The 18,188-nt window shown below is 35.5% G+C and overlaps 2 protein-coding genes across 2 annotated transcripts in view; one reads left to right on the top strand and one right to left on the bottom strand.

Annotated features, from left to right (window-relative positions):
• crm (cramped chromatin regulator) overlaps positions 1-18,188 on the bottom strand; it is a 40,621-nt gene that overhangs the window by 20,830 nt on the left and 1,603 nt on the right. The gene's annotated exons all lie outside the window — the stretch shown is intronic.
• Positions 178-17,940, top strand: LOC142980551 (lipase 1-like). The gene is made up of 8 exons (XM_076125998.1): positions 178-388; positions 13,888-14,104; positions 14,621-14,732; positions 15,113-15,353; positions 15,807-15,959; positions 16,555-16,636; positions 17,194-17,312; positions 17,760-17,940. Exons 1-8 carry the CDS (start codon positions 302-304, stop codon positions 17,937-17,939), a joined length of 1,191 nt encoding a protein of 396 aa, XP_075982113.1. The 5' UTR covers positions 178-301; the 3' UTR covers position 17,940.

Genomic DNA, 18,188 nt, shown 5'->3' with positions numbered 1-18,188 from the left:
ACTCACCGAAATGTGGTAAAACAGATTAATCAGCAATAAATCGCAATATATCTTATCGGTACAGTTTACCGGCCGATGCAATTGTTTACGTATCAATGAAAGATCTCACGGCGACGGTCACGTTCGTAGCTGATGACGTATGATGCGTGCAAAACATCAAGGATATAAGCCCTTGATGGACGCGCGCCGGCCGAGTGTACCACGCGCAGCCGACGCGCGCATTTTCAAAAATATAACAAATTTTATTTCTAGCTAGCACAATTTTTGACATTTTTGTGGTGTTTTTAGTGTGTTTCAAACAATGAGTGTGGTTATAAAATTGTGTTTGTTTTTGTTCTTTGCTGTGATATGTGAGGCGCAGATAAAAAAAGAAATGATGATGCCAGTGGTGAGTACAGTTTATACAATGATTTTTTTTTTCAATCGACCAAATATAGCCAGAAAAAAATGTACCTATTTTATAAGTCTTAGCCGGGAATTTTTTTGAACAGGTAGACCTTTGATAAGGTGCAAATAATATAATTCAGGAAGGCAGGTAGACTCATCGAAATTAACTTTTTGCGAACCACCAGTAAGTTGCGATGAAGTTTCTATGCATAAAAAATACAAATAAAATTAATTATTTATTTGTTTTTCACATGCATAATTATCGTTTAATATGATATAGGAATTAGACTGATCTATCAATATTTTTGGACAACACACACGGTCATCTGATAACAAGAATCCAAACTAAGTAGAGCTTGTACTATCGAGCTTGTAATAAGACCACTGAAAAATGTGACCTACACGGAAACCCCAAGCAAAGGAAAACGCGTAGCGTTGATTCTTTTATAAAAACTAGCTGACCCGCGCAACTTCGCTTGCGTCACATAAGAGAGAATGTGTTGTTTCTCGTTTCTCTCATTTCTCGTTGCTACTCCGCTCCTATTGGCCGTAGCGTGATGATACATAGCCTATAGCCTTCCTCAATAAATAGGCTATCTAGCACTGAAAGATTTTTTCAAATCGGATCAGTAGTTCCTGAGATTACCGCGTTCAAACAAACAAACTCTTCAGCTTTATAATATTATTAGTACAGATAGGTATTAATGCATATAATTTTTAGGTCCTAGTAACTGAATGACATAAATACATAGTGACAGTTACAAAGTATTTTATTAGTTGTTAACATAAAGGCGATTTTAAACATAATCGTAAAATAGTTAAGCTTCGTGCAGCAAGTGTACAATTATATCAAGTTTCACAGTTCATAAAACAATTATAATTATTATCATTATAATTATTGGTATTTAACAGCTATTGATATTTGAACGTAAAGTGTTTGTCTTAAATACCTGACTTTAAAATCATTCCCAAATTATCTTTAACTTAACATAGCCATCTAAAACTAGGGTACACTTCCATTTGGAATTTGGAAGAAAATTCCCAGTTGTCACCCCGAGGACATAAGTAGAGGGTACTACTGGGAACATACCAAAACCAGAAGCAAAACAGATCTATGGTCTCTGCCTACTCCTTTACAGTATCATATAGTATCTAACACTAGGTTGACCATTAACCATACGATAAGAAGAAAAAGAAGCGGTAGTTTATCTATTCAAACAGTTTTTTATATGATTTAAAACGCTATTGAATAGATAAACTACCGCTATTCGTACCTCAGAAACCGAGGGTAAGAGGTTGTTTACATATAAAACAATTATGAAACATTCATCATCACGTTATTACCGATGCTTCAAATTAAACAAACCTGTTTTAAATCCTATAAAGTCACCGTCTTCCGTATAGTGCGTTACAACACGCACATTACAAGGCTATATAACTAGTTCGATTCCAAACTTAGCGCTTGAATATAAAGAATTTAATCCAAAATATTTATGAATTAATATTTTGTCCGTTAAGGTTGGTAATAAATTATGTTACGAATTTAATTTCTACCTTCCGTGAACTAAAGAACATAAAATAAAACCAGATCTGGTTATATTTTAGGCTGTATAATCAGATTATGCAGATAATAATATAAACTATCTTGCTAAAAAACACTCTGTAAGCTTTGATTAGTAATACAGTGTTTTAATTATATTAGTTATACGCAGTTTAAAATTGTTTGAAAGGGACAAAACACTAACCCTCTTATTCATAAACACACTATACTTAAACCCATTTAAGTTAAAAAACTACTACAATATATTTTCTTTTTTTCATTTCGCTAAGGAGTGAAAGAAACAAAACTCTTTATATAAGCCTTTCATAACTTCATATATTTTTATGAATAAGAGTGTTAATAACTAACCAGAGCTTGCACAAGGATTATTAGTAACACATAGATGAATCAATCAGCCTTTCTTCCAACTATGTTGGAGTCGGCTTCCAGTCTCACCGGATGCAGCTGAATACCAGTGTTTTACATGGAGCGACTGCTTATCTGACCTCCACAACCCAGTTACGATACCCCTCTGTAAAACTGGTTGTCAGACTTACAAGCTTCTGACTACTGGTAACGACTGTCAAATATCTTTCGTTCACACAATTTTACGTGGCTTCCGAAACACGGAGGAACTCGGTATTTACAATATGGTCACCCATCAACAGAACAACCTCGGCGAGCGCAGCTTAACCTCTTGTTACTTACAAAAATTATGTAAAGACTAAAATGGTGACTAACGCGATGTATTTAAATCAGACAGGCGTGAAAACTCCTGTCATTAGTACAAGTTCAAGTGTTCATGTATTATGCATATTGATTATACAGACACACTAATTACTTACACACTTATTTACATAATTATGTTATACATTAATTATGAAACAATAGCGATGAGTGTAAGATCGGCAAGCAAATTATAAGGCAACTCGCGGTCCCGACAGACGTTGTCCTGTCTACACGTCAAAAAAACATTGTCCAGCGGACAAAATTGTGAATCTAAACCATTCTCAGATCCAAACTGATCTTGAACACACACAAAAAATTTCATCAAAATCGGTCCAGTCGTTTAAGAGAAGTTCTGTGACATAAACACTTACAGAAGAATTATATTATAAGGCAATAGCCGTTTTACGTCATTTATTTAACGTTAGTTAATCAGACGTTGAGGAGCTCGTGGCTTACCCCCGGTTTCTGAGGTACATTTAGCGGTAGTTATTCTATTCAATTGCATTTAAGCTATAACATATAAGTATGAATAGAAGTTAACAACAGCCACACGGATCGATCTCTGAGGTTAAGCTACGCTTGCCCAGGTTGTTCTGTGGATGGGTGAACATCTTATGCATATCGAGTTGCCCCGTAATGCCCCGTATTTCGGAGGGCACGTTAAATTGTGGGTCCCGGCTGTTATTTGTCAACATTAGTTGTTGCTTATGATGTTAGGTATATAGACTTGCGAATATTATGGTGTCTTATACATAACTCTGTATATAAGCAGCACGAGTTTGAACGAATGTATAACATAGATAACATAGAGATATAGAGGCATAACATAGAGGCTCTACAACTCTATGTTATCTTTTACTGTACGTTAATACAAGGAGAGTGTACGGTTGTTGTGTTGCTACGCCGTAGTGGCCGTAGCTTATGTCTACGAGAGTTACTTATGCTTTCTTACATCAATGTTGGTTTCAATAGCACGATTTTCTACAGCCAGTACTATTGGTTGCGAATGTGTGATCTTTCTAATTACCTGAAGTAAAAAGTTAGATATGGCGAAATATCCCAGGGGCGTCAAAAACGTATATTTCATTCACCTATACCTACACCTTTTTGTGTAACAGGCGTGATACTAAGTTTGGTAGAAAATTGACCCATAGTATAAACACATACTCTTACCTAGCTACTGTTCTTATGAAGGTGCATTTGATTAAAAAAACCGGTCAAGTGCGAGTTAAATTCGCGCGCAAAGGATTTCCTTTCATTGTTTAATTTATTTTATTACGTTTATTATTATTAGTTGTTATAGTGGCAACATAAATACATCACCTGTGATATTGTCAAATGTCTGACTATCACGGTTCATGAGATACAGCCTATCGATAGACAGCGAAGTCCTGTTTTTCCCCTTTGGATACTAAACCAACCTTGAATGTAATTCTGTTTTCGTAAAGTGTATTTTTTGTTGGAGATCCATAATAAATTAAAAAACCGTAAAAAAGTAGAATTAGGTTTAAATTAGAACGACAAAGTTCAAGGTAATTTGTTAAATGATTTAATTAATATCGACACTTAGTCGCTTAATTACATGAACACAATAAGCAATAACTAACAATTACACTATCAGACTAGGCTTTTTTCTAACAACTATTTCTCAATCTATAATACTTACATTGTTTAGATGAAAATGACATGTTTTGGTGCATTAACTTTGTATAGGAGAAAATTATATACCTTGATAAGTACTTAATTGAGTCCTTGTTTCAATTCAAAGATTACACGTGGTAGAAATTACTATCCTTTTAAGTAAGCCTTTCAGTAAATTATAGATAAATGTTAGTTAGATGTAATATAAGTCTATTTACTTCATGGTGCAGATTCTACAACCCTTTAAAATTATTTTTTTTTTTATTACTTAATTCATTTCTTTACATTAAAATAAAAATCCCGACTTTCAAGGAACTAACCGGACTCCGTAGCACAGTTAATAAATCAGCCTAGCATTTCTTCCAAACTATGTTAGAGTCGGCTTCCTGTCTCACGGATTCAGCTGAATACCAGTGTTTTACATGGAGCGACTGCCTATCTGACCTCCACAACACAGTTACCTCATACCTGGGTTGGATAACACTGTTGTCAGACTTTCAAGCTTCTGACTACTGTTAACGACTGTCAAAGATCTATAAAAATGACAGCCGGGACCCACAATTTAACGTGCCTTCCGAAACAAGTAGAAACCCGATACGTATAGGATGGTCATCCATCCACAGACATACCTCGACAAGCGTGACTTAACCTCAGAGATCGATCCGCGCGGCTGTAATTAACTAAGGCACGAGCTCCTCGAGAAGTACTTTATCCTTATACAAAATTTACTATTGCATAAGCAATTTATCTGTCAAATTAGCAACTAAGTAGCCAGTCTTCTGTTGTAAAGCAAGACAATTGCAATTTGAACACGAATGCCACGTGCGGCTTGAACCTATTGTTCAGGTCGCGCGGTACAAAACCTGCGCAGACGCAGACATAACATGCATACGATTGTTACAATTATTTATAACAATAAAGCACGCGGCTACGATTCCGCATTGTGATCGCGTCCCTTGATAACCGCCTCCGTGACAAGAGATTCATATATAAATAATATTTATAGATAATAATCATCGCTATATATTATGTAACAAACTCCCCCGTCGCGACTGTTTGTCTGCTGGAACTGATCTCAAAAAGTAGCTACTGAAATTTCTATGAGGTGTGATACCTTACTGTGATTAATTAGAAAGGTTAGGCCAGTGTAATTTGTGCCGGGCGCCGAAATGTCAAGCTATTCAAGTTAAAGTACATGATAGCGGTGGTTTCCCACATTCCCATATGATTACTTGATGATCGCTGGATATTATAAAACGAATCCTTTCGCCGCGTCAGTCTGTCAGTCTGTTTGTTTGTTTGCTCGCGATAAACACAAAACTACTTAATGAATTTCTTCTTTTTTCTTACTTACTTCTTACTTTTGTCACCAATAAGTAGAATTATTCATGAGAAAGGTTTTAATGTCCATAATTTTTGTTTTATGTAAATTAGCTGAATTATAACGCGTGTCGAAAATGTCCATTATAGGTGTCTATTATAGCGAAAGGGACGAGCAGACAGCCCAAAGTTGAGACAGAATTATATTGTATGGCAGATCCACTAGTAGGTATTAGTCATTTAGAATCGTTGCATTGTTTTGATAAATTAATTCTCCGTAACTAGAATATTATTCTCAGGAGATATGTTAATGCACTTTATATGTAAATAATTTTATTTTATAATTATTCAATGCGTTTGTTGCGTCTATACGGTGCTTGATTAATGATCATATTAAAGTAACTTTGTTATTGTGCAACTATATTTGATGTTAATTATTATGACATCATATCACGCTAATGAAATCATTTGATACCTGTAATAAAACAAACCACTGGATGAGTATAATAAAAGGTATTTTCCTTTGAAGTACCGGCTTTATATGCACCTGCCGACTCACAAGGTTCGATTTCCGAGTTATGTTGTGTTTACAATGTTTATTGGTACATTTTCTGTAGTAACCTGGTAAAGTGATCGGTATATGGCATAATACCTTATCACTTGTGACCAAAATTACATATACAAGTTTGCCTGAACTATTTTTCAACATCATGCTTGTTATACTAGAAGGTATGCACAGATATGAATAAATATACCCAGGTTTTGTTACTCCCATGTAATAGAAGGCGAGCCTCTTGTCCTGTATTATATCGGATAGGTTACGAAACTACGAGTTTTAATTGGGTTTGGAAAGGTCAATCACTTAACAAAGAAATATTGAAATTGGTTTCAAAATATATCATAATTGTACACGCATTTTCCCTAACTATAATTTGAAACGGACGGAAATATTTAACTATCAAAGCGTTTTTATAATAGTTCAGCCATTTAAGGAACAAAAAATCTCATTAAAATGTATTTAATAGTAATGAAACCTATTCAATTTGACGAAGTACTTCAGACATTATTATCCAAAATTACTGTATAGTAAGGTACCTAGGGTTAGTAAATAATATTGGCCCTGTAATTAAATATGCACGAGTCTCTTCGCAGATTTGGCCTTGACTGATGAAGAATGGGTTATAGATTTTCTTTTGAACTCACTTTGACTGGTCAAGCATCAGTTGGAATTATCCTTTAAGAACTGTTTCAAGAATTCTGGGCACGGTCTCTTTACGATGATAAAAAAGAGCGAGCATATTGTCTCATAACAGGCTGCTTACTCTCCGAGCGTAGTCAAAAATTACCAGATAAATTGGAAAAAAAAACATAGCGAACCCGAGAACCATGCCAATATTTTTTTAAATAGTCTTGAAATAGCTTCAGGAAAATACCACACTTGGCCAGCGGGATGGAATCAAGATCTAGCCCCTCCTTCATAAACGGAGCAAACTCCCGCCCAGCAGTGATTACTAAAATTTAGAAAAATTTTAGTAATCACTGCTGGGCTGGTCTGCCTGAAAATCCTACTAACATTATAAATAAATGCGAAAGTTTGTAAGCATGTGTGGATGTTTGTTACTCTTTCACGCAAATATTACTGAATCGATTACGATGAAATTTGGTGCGTAGGTAGCTGAAGACCCAGCGTAGGCTTTTTATCCCGGAGTTCCCAAGGGATCGGAATTTACACGGGAAGGGTTTCCACGCGGACGAAATCGCGGGCGGCTTCAGATTCTAGTAGCATATAAATAAGCTGAGAGGTAGAGGGTAGGCAGAGACCAGACCACGCTACTATCCTTACAAACTTCGTTTCATTCACAACATACAGGACCGTTGGTTACTATAATATAGCCTATAAATAACATGAATTTGAAAGAAACACGCGAACGACATAATGGTGTCAATACAAAGGCCGTTGTAAAAAGTAACACAATGGACTCGCTAGATTCACCTCACGTTACTATTATATCATGCGCTTGCGCCGGATTCCTTGTTCACATACTACCTTTGACCGTGGCTTTCAACTTGACTAATAAATAATATATTTTTATTTTAACCCATGACTACCCCGCTGCTGTACAAGGAGAGGAATCTTCTGCGAGGGAGGGGTTAAGTTTTGAGTCCAATACGCTGGTGTAGGTTGGAGACTTTGCATGCTTTAAGATATGTCCGAAAAACTTAATATCATTGGATAAGCGTAACTTGGTAACGTGCTTGATATTATGACAATAGAATTACAACCTACTAAGCTGTTGAACTACTTAGTCCATGATTACATTTTATCTAAAAAAAAAAGGAATTTAATCGTATGTTTCAACATACATTTCGCTTACAACAGCAACAATCTTGTTCAAGCCTTAACGTCATCGTATTCATTTCAGTAGTTTTGCAGTAAAAACGAAAAGACAGACAAATTCGCCTTTACACTATTAGCGTAGGATGCGTCATAATATCATCGCATTCGGCTCAGCAGTTTAGCAGTTAAAACAAACAGACAGACAAAATTTGCGCCAACACTATTAGTGTAGGATGCGCGTGCGCCGGCGCAGATTCCTCATTCAAATATGTAACGCGCGTACGTTGTGTGTACGTTTTTATTTCCTTGAACGTGCACAGATAAGATTTACAGATGATTCTATATTCAGCTTTATGGGTGGCTCTTTTAATAATGGAATTATCGTGATTCTATAAACTACTAGCGGTGTGGTCTGACTACGTTCGGATATAAGACAACTGTATCCCGACGATTCCATTCCCGGGGGAATTTTGATCCAATAAAAATCTTGAATCGGCAGTTACAAACATATAAAAAATATTATTCAACTTGGTTTAGTTGCTCAAAGTTATACGCTAACATAATATTTCGGTGATTCATTGTATTTATAAACACTAGCGGACACGTGTGGCCTTACTCGTGTAAACGCTTTCATCCCGACTGGTTTTCAAAGAGAAGGATATGAAATCGGCTTTACAGATTACTCCTTACAAAATTTTATCTAAATAAGTTTAGTGGTTTAGCCGTAAGTAACAAACAGACAACATTGGACATTTAACAAACAATGGCAAAATAATTAATGAAATACTTTTAATATTAAAAGTAATTACAGATAATTACTTGTGAGACGTATATTAATAACTACACCTATTATAAACCATATAACAACTATAAACCTATTATATCTTTATTTAAATTAATCTTATTGTCATTAATGTTAGTATTTCAATAAGAACTTGAGGACAGTCAGTCTCTATCATCCTAAACGAAATCCGGTTCATAAACGTGAGATTATTATAATCTAAATAATTATATCTACTTACAGTCATTAACTTTAAATTACTATCATGGCAAAAATTATGCCGTGGGGTGATACTTCTGAAAGGAATTAAATATCAAAACAGACATACAAAATAAAAGAAAAAGTAATCAATATTTAAAGTATATTATGTGCCTATAACATCATGGCCCATAATCACCGATACAGAAATTCTCTGAAAGGAATAATCATTCATATATTTTAATACTAAGTCCCTCCACCGCGTCTGTTTGTCTGGTTGCAATTAACTCAAAATGTACTGACCGACTTTTTTACAATTTTCGTGCTGTTTTCACCAATGGATAGAGCAATTGCCGAGGAAGATTTTAGGGTGTAAATTATTAAGATTTTGTGATTTGTCCACAATAACTGAATTTAAACAAGGCTAGAGCGTTAGTTTACAACAATTTTGATTTAGATAAAGCTCAAATAAACCGGGAATCGAACCACATAATACAGAAACAATTATAGAATACTAAAACGGTAATCATTTAACCCCAGTCTATTTTTACATGTTCTCAACATAATAAATAGATCGTTTGAATGTAATAAGGCGTATTTATTTGCAGTCACAATTTGCATATTCGTTTTATAAGTAATTGTGGCTGTAGAGATAAATTTATGTTCGCGACTGTACCAATTAAATTTAAAAATAACCTGTTTATTTAGCATTCCAGGTTCAAACGCCACCGAAGGCCGTTAAAATAACTAAAATAAAATGGTTTTTAGTTATTCTTAAAACTTATTTTATTTCAGTTTTTTATCATACATAAGTAGGTAAGTATGTAAAATCATGCCAATTATATTCGAAGGTGTACCTAAAAAACACCTATTTTGCCATTAACAATGTTAGTCCCATGAAATAGGGAACAAGCCTATTGCCATATACAGTGTTGGGCAAAATTTAGTTTGATTGATGATTGATGATTAAGATTAAATTATTTATTCATGACTAATGAATAATGACTAAAAAAATTCAATCATGAGTCGTGATTGATGATTAATTAGTGTTAGTGTTAGTTATTCAATCATGACTAAAATTTTAATGACTAAAAATAATAGTTAAATAAAACTAAGCTTTTCAAGTCTACGTTCCATGACTGTTGATTTGTTAATCACAGGTTTTTAATTAAAGCTAGTTTTACAACAGAATCAGTTTATTTTTTTTTTTATTTACACAGGTACATATTTGCAAAAATACACATTTGCACATTTGCAGTCAACTTAAGGTGGTGATCAGTTATAGTTTTATAGATGTGTTCAATTAAACTAAAATTATGTCACCTGAATTATTTTTTTTTGTTTAATCATCATACAAAAATACAATAAATTAGTCATCAGTCATTTAATCATTAAATGATTGATGACTAATTTATTTAATCATGATTATGATTATTATTTTTACTCATGATTAATTCAATCATGACTAAATAATTCATGACTAAATTAGTCATGACTAATCAATTGATTGAAAAAATTAGTTGATTGACCCAACACTGGCCATATACAGGGTTTGTTACCAAACTCCGGGGTATTGTTTTAAGAAAAAAATCTAATTCGGAAAAGGCCGTTAGCACCTTTTCCGACCCGGCACTCGAATCCGAGACCTCCAGATCACCAGTCTTATACTCTCCATACTCTCCCAGACGGTTGCTATATAATAACACATAAAATATTATTTTATTATTTTTATGATATTAGTTTAGTTTTTTGGTTTTTAGTTTTTCAAAATTTTAAATTGGGTAGTGTTTAAAACAGGCTATACCTACCCGTACAGCAACATTCTATGTTCAGACGATAATTAAGATTATAAGATAACACTATTTATCACGTTGACACGGGTAATAAACTATGCTACTTCCAAAATCCTAAAAGATTACTCAGAGATAATTTTAAATTAGTTTTTTCTCAGCATTTGATCTTGTTTGTTTTTTATTATAAATGTCGAATAACCATAGAATTTGATCATTCCTGCCTTCCACTGCAAGGATACCAGTGACAACGGCGATATGTTTATAGACGGAATTTTGATAAAATTTAGCACACAGGTAGCTTACAACCAGGATTGATACGAGATGGGATGGCTACTTTTAAACCTTTTTCAATCTTTGGTATGTTTCAAGCACTGATTAACAAGAGTAATAATGTATTTTCTGTATTGTCTGGTATACCAGCATTCTTCTTATTGTCGTATGGCTAGTGGTCAAACTAGTGTCAAAGTTGTTCAAGCCGCCCGAAGGCCTTTGACATGGCTTAACGACTGTTATCGTGGTAGATAGCAACCGGGACCGACTTTTAACGTGCCCTCCGAAGCACGGAGACGCCCAGTTGAAATACCACTATGCGGTCACCCATCTATGGAGTGACCGCGCCAAGGGTTGCTTAACCCACAGATCGTTTACCGACCGGTGAGCGCAACCGGCTATGGGCAGCATTAAAAAGATATGTTTGTATTTTCAATGTTCTATCAAAGATTACATATACCTATAGATTAATTACTATTTTGGGTTACCACGTCAAAGAAGCTAGTTTTGAATTAAATACACAATTATTAAACAAATGTTATAAAACGAAATTCAAATCGATTGTTTGTGGCCTCGACACATTGGCCTGTATGTTATACATAATAACCATAATCAATGGTGGTATACACAGTTCATGGTTGACATCGTTTGTAGTAAACAGTCTACTTGCATTTTATTATTGTTATTTCTCTGATCACTTATAGGCGTATGACTTATCATTTTGCTGCCTATGAAGTTAAAGTATGGCGAAAAGTGGTTGTATTTACAGCTCTGAATACACTTTCGTGTGTGTCAGGCGTGATGTTAGGTAATTAGGTAAAATTTTGCAGCTCAATATTTTTTTAAATATTAGTGTCCGAAATTAATGCTTAATTTTGTAAGGTACCTAGTTTATTTTTTTTTTGAGTTATCTTAAGAACAATTATGTAGGTACCCATTTTTACCCACTCCTTACTGCACATCAGGAGGAAAAATGTTATACTGTCCGACTTTAGATAGAAAATGAAAACGTTTTTTCTTGTGACTTTATAATATAAGACTGTCTGTTACTTTAACCATGTAAAGAAATAACGTACAAAATTAAATATTTTTTACTACCTTGATAATCTGTCAAAAACTCAAGCACATAAACGAAACGTAAAAACGGTTTTAAGTTTAGTTATAACAGAATAACGGATAACAAAGTTAATTCGCATTCATATCGCAGCTTTATAACGGTTGAAGATATTTTGGAAACGAATACAGTAATTCTGGAGAATGCTCCTGACATATATGTAGATGAAATACGCACATTCTTCCAATCCAAAGTAATCGAATAATCTGTGACTAGAGAATATCTTTTTCCTTACGTAGGTTAAAAACTGATGGAATCTTTACTAATATTATAAAGCTGAAGAGATTGTTTATTTGTTTGTTTGAACGCGCTAATCTCAGCAACTACTGGTGCGAATAGAAGGATTATGTTACTGTTGGATAGCCCATTTACTGAGGAAGGCTATTAATAGGCTATATATCATCACGCTACAACCAATAGGAGCAGAGTACCATTGAAAAATGTTACAAAAATGGGTGAAATTATGACCTTTTCACTTTTATGTGACGCAAGGGAAGATGCGCGGGGCAGCTAGTAAAGAATATTAACAATGCAATAGCAGAGCCTTTAATAAGTTGACCTAGCCTAAAAGATTGCTATCTCACTCAGTCTTTCTGCCAAAACAACGAGATCAATCACTAATCGTGAAAGAAGAAAGAAGGCAAATAGCGACTTAATGATAATAATCAAGGCTAGACATTTGCATTAGTGTAATTACATAACAATGGACGCCACGTGCCCGGATGCTCGTGTGAACTTGCGATGTTAGGGCTGACGAGTAGCCACGGGTCCAGGATTATGATGGACTTGTAATGTTTGGCCACGATATTGTATGAAAGTGATGTTTAACCTTAACTTGATAGGTATTTTCTGTAATGCACCTCAAAAAATACCTTGGGCATGTCTTAGGCTCAGTTCATCATGCTCATGGTAGCGCTTTATTATTGTCGCGTTCGCCTAGCTTGCGAGGACAGTTAAGCCAATGCACTTTATTATTTAGTGGTAGATTGACTAATTGTAACGACTACCATAAGCGCAATATTTGACCTAAGCGAATAAATGATTTGAATTTCAATTCACTAAAATCGTCGGCATTTTATTGCAAAGATACCTACCCGCTCAAATAGGTACAGAAACAGCCCTACGTTATAAGATTTCAGTTGTCTGAATTACAGATAATCTAGCATCACGTGCAGTTCATTACGAGATGATTACAATTACACTATTATCATATCACTTACTTTAATGAACAACACTTGACTGGCTAGTCTTTAGTCTTAACATTCAATAGTCTAACGAAGACTTTTTTCCTTTAGATTAATGGAGTAATATGAGATAATTATGTGAATAAAGTGTAATCTCCAAGGTCAAGTTATGGCATTGTTATTGAATAAATCCATGGCGCTAGTTTACTGTGAATTGTCGTACCTGTATTGTGGTTATTCACCATGACCTCTCGTAAGAGCTCTCTCTCTCTCTTCCTAGCTATTCGTCTCATATGGTGGTGGGGTTAGTCTTCCGTAAACTCTCCCTCCACTTCACCCTATCGTTGACATCGTAAATAATAATAGGTAAATATAATCTATTTGCAACCAGCTGACCCGGCGATCTTCGTACCGCCTCTCTGTTATTATGTTTATTTTTTATTTATTTTCTCCGTTTAAAACAAACCTCGTACTTCGAGGAATATAACTAAAAAAGAATTAGTGGAATAGATTCAGCCGTTCTTGCGTTTAGCGCTCAGCAACACATTTGGCAATTCATTTTTATACATTAGAAGTTTTTGTTATTTTCCAGCCGAGCCTGGTGAAAGCGGCAGGGTATCCAATAGAGAAGCACCGAGCGACCACGGAAGATGGCTACGTGCTGCAGCTGCACAGGATCCCGGCTGGGAGGCGCTCAGTCAGGAGGACTGGGGACCCCAGCTCCAAGGGGAAGAAAGCCATCCTTATCTTGTCTGGCCTGTTGGGCAGCTCCAGTGACTTTGTTATCATGGGCCCCAATAGAAGTCTTGGTAAATATATTTTTAATCTTTTATCGGCTAATATTGGGGCTATACACTGATTTGATTACATTTTGTTACTGACCTGACAAAATTTGCATTGAGTAAAAACTATACCTATAATGTCTTAAGTTTATTTGAACCCTTGGCGAAAATACATACATAAATACTAAATACATTATATAACGCGTTTTTCCCAAAGCTGATACTAAAGAACGCCACTTGGTACGATCCCTACAAACACCCCTTGCCTCATTGCCCCATGGCGTAAATATGCCCAGCATAATTGCTGGTAATAACCGGCGCTGAATATATATTAGGTAATTATTATAAGTAGACTTTATCACCGAATACCAATTTTTGACTTTGCATTGACATAAAATGAAATAAGTCAATTCAATGTCAGTACCTTTGATCAGTTGGCAGAACAAAAAGTAACGTTTAAGAAAAAAGTGTCTTCGAACTTTGCAGTCTAATGAATACGAATAGCAACAACAAAAAAGTAAGTAAAATATGTTTTATTTTTAGCATATCTCCTTGCTGATGCTGGGTACGACGTGTGGCTCGGCAATTTGAGAGGAACCATCTACTCCGCGCACAAAAACCTAACCAGAGACGAGGCCAAATTTTGGGACTACAGGTAACTTCTGAAATTCATATCATAATGCATAAGCGATCAAACAATTTAATTAAAACGGAATTTGGTTTCACTTTGAAGCCTTAGGAGAGACGTTTCTGGTTTTCGTGGGATTGAACTAAGTGTGAGAGTAATGGATTTGGAAGCTGGGTGAGGTTTGAAACCCATTGCAGGAAGGCCTGACTCCCTGTCATGCCTTCCTGCATGCTATAGTGTGGAGAATATCTAGATTTGCATGTTTTCAAATCTCGCTACGTGTAACTGGTTATGTAAAAATCATAGTTATAAATTACCCTCTACCTCGAAACTTACATTAATTAGGATATTAATATTAAATCACAAATAATGTACACAAATTAAAAATATGCCTATCTGTATTGCAGTTTCCACGAGCACGGTAAATACGACATGCCGGCGCTGATCGACCGCGTGGTGAACATCACCGGCCTGGACAAGATCATGTGTCTCTGCTACTCCATGGGCACGACCAGCACCTTCACTATGCTGTCCCAGAAGCCGGAGTACAACGACAAGATCGTCGCGTTCGTGGCCCTCGCTCCGGCTGTGTATCTCAATAATATGGGACAAATGGCTGACTTGCTGCTCAATACACTTGAGTTACCGGTAATTATAATCTTCTAATGTCCGGTTTCTGAGGCACATTTAGCGGTAGTTTATTGAATAGATAAACTACCGCTACATGTACCTCAGAAACCGGTAGGTAATGGTAACAGTCGATGTAGATCGTCAAATGCTCTTAGTATAGATATTCATGTCACAGTTTTGATAGAGGAATCTGGGAAGCTCCTTGTTCAAATATAAAATAGATACCGTATCGAAATTCTGTACATTTTAGGCAAACAATGATTACTTCATTGTTTGCCTAAAATGTACAGAATTAAAAAAATATTGGATCTAGCTTAATAAAAAGTGAAACTGTAGAGAAATTTAGATTGTTTTTATATGTAGGTACTGACGTTGTAAATAGCAAAAGATGGATGTATTTCATACACCCTACCTACACTTTAAAGTATGACAGGCATTATTATGTAGGTATGTATTTTATTTGCTTTCCAGAAAATGTTCCGAGCGAGAGGTGTACTGTGTCTCGAGCCATGGATGGTACAAGCTCTGGTGGCGTCTCTATGCGACCTCAAGAACCCTCACTCAGACCTGTGCACCAACGTCATATACACTGTCGTTGGGGACGATTATGAACAGAATGATCTGGTAAGACTGATGATATACTTGGAAAGAAAGAGAAAGAAGAAAGTTTATTTAGTAAAACCAGCACAGAGACACAAGAAAGATATATTAAAGTACTCACCCCCGGTTTCCCGAGGTACATTTAGCAGTAGTTTATCTATCCAATAGTGTTTCAGCTCAGATAAACATGACAGTTTGAATAGATAAAATACCGCTAAATGTACCTCAGGAACCGGGCATCAGACGTTTACATTGGCACCTCGTTGCTATTATATTATCTAACTACTTATTAGACAGTTTTAGGATGCACGATTTATCTTGATAATAATTCTAATCTGTCTCTTTCCGAAGGCGAACCTTGCATATAAGTCTCTCTTCTCAGTTTTTGGACTGAAACACTGCTGCGCCGCGCATTTTTGTTCCAGTTCTTTCTAGAGTGAATTCATGTGATGGGAAATATCTGCTATAATGCTATAATTTGACTATTGAAACAGTAAAAAACGCTTTAGAAGTCGCCACATGACTTTTTTCTTTATATTTATCTCTATCTAGAGACAATATTAATTAGTCAATATTATTAAAACAGTAACAATAGTAATAAGCTTCTTTTTTATTTCAGGAAATTATGCCAGTAGTAATGAACAGATTCCAGCCTGCATCGTATGGACAATTGGAACATTTTGGAAAGATTGCGATTCAAGGTAGTTATTAACTTTTATCAGCAACCATTATTTTTGTCTTACGATTAATAGCATATTTATTGAAGATCACGAAATTCAAAAAAACACAGCGAAATTTTGACATTGGTGATCACAGGACTTGAAAATGCCACCAAGGGTGTGGAATTTCAACTTTTTAAAAAATGTCTATTATTGCTGAACTAAGTGATATGGATTTTTTTTCATTTTTTCCAGAACTGGTATAACTTGGCCTTTCATCCGGTCTCAGATTATCGTTGAGTTTTGGGACACCCTGTATAACTATGCAAGGATAGATTCACACGTCGATTTGGCAGTACAACAATAAGGCTCACCTGGAGCAATCATTATACTATTATTATACTTATCGTCATGCTTGTGCCCAACAACGCCATGATAAAAACCTATCGAAATAAGATGGTAGATAGTTTACTAAGCCAACCAAAGATTTCATTAGGTACACGCGGCAGAACGATTTATGATTCCCATACATATTTGATTTTACGGCTTGCTTGTCCTTATTGTGTCCATATCACGTCTAACTACTGTGTATTTTTCAGGAGAATTCACAACATGGGGTAGTGGTTTGTCCGATCCTGGGACACCGTACAACTTGAACAACGTCAAAATACCCGTGTCGATATTCTATGGGGAGAATGACAAGCTCACCGAGAAATCTGTAAGTCTACTTTACAATCTTTTACTATGACGATAAGAAGATAATCATACGAAGAATTAGGACTGATGAAGTGAATCGAAAGACGGAACGTAAAACTATTGTCGCCATGTATCCTAACTAGGTATAGAATGTAGCAGTCTGTATCCACATTAAGTATATGATGTGACAAAATGAGTGAATGTTCGTTTCTGCTCTTACATGACTTTTCATGCGAGAGAATAAACAAACACTCACATAGCAGCAACAGACAGCTGAACAGAACGATCAAAGTTGTTTCGTTTTTTTTTTTCTTTACTCTTTTCCGAAGTCGCGTCAGCAAAGCATACGACATAGGTTCGAATCACTAGACAGCTCAAAAAATGGATCCTTATTTTTTTAAAGTTTCCACTAGTAAATGTATAAGGCCTGAATTATAACAATATTAAATGAATATCATTATGTCCACAGCAAGTAATGCGGCTAGCCAAGAAGCTCAAATCAATGGGTGTACTTGAGGATGTTCAGCCAGTCAACTGGCCCAAGTTCAACCACCTAGACTTCGTGTTCGCCAAAGACGTTAGAGACATCTTGAACAAACCACTCATCAAACATATTGACAAATTATACAATAAATACAATACTTCATGAACATTTTGTTTTATTGAGGGAGAGTTCCCACTAAACAACTTATTGTTGTAACGATCGAAATCGTATCGTTCTATATCTGAACACCTCCATTTAAACATATAAGCCACGACTCTTAAAACTACACAATTATCTGTCGTCGACAAAGAGGGAACGCGCCCTTACCCTATAGTAAAATACTTGAAGCAATGGGTAATTAAGGCCAGCTAACTTGAGGCCATGGACATTTAATCTGTGGCTGTGATGAAATAT

The sequence above is a fragment of the Anticarsia gemmatalis genome, chromosome 18, assembly GCF_050436995.1.
Source record: "Anticarsia gemmatalis isolate Benzon Research Colony breed Stoneville strain chromosome 18, ilAntGemm2 primary, whole genome shotgun sequence".
NCBI classification, from domain to species: Eukaryota; Metazoa; Arthropoda; class Insecta; order Lepidoptera; family Erebidae; genus Anticarsia; species Anticarsia gemmatalis.
Note: the sequence above shows the minus strand (reverse complement) of the source record. Positions and strands in the feature narration are given on the sequence as shown.

What these genes read in the sequence shown, in the direction of transcription:
- LOC142980551 (XM_076125998.1), top strand. Translation starts at nt 302, where the DNA reads ATGAGTGTGGTTATAAAATTGTGTTTGTTTTTGTTCTTTGCTGTGATA. An exon ending in GGGCCCCAATAGAAGTCTTG is followed by an intron (nt 14,105 to 14,620) that starts GTAAATATATTT and finishes TTTTATTTTTAG; the next exon opens with CATATCTCCTTGCTGATGCT. An exon ending in TCAATACACTTGAGTTACCG is followed by an intron (nt 15,354 to 15,806) that starts GTAATTATAATC and finishes TTTGCTTTCCAG; the next exon opens with AAAATGTTCCGAGCGAGAGG.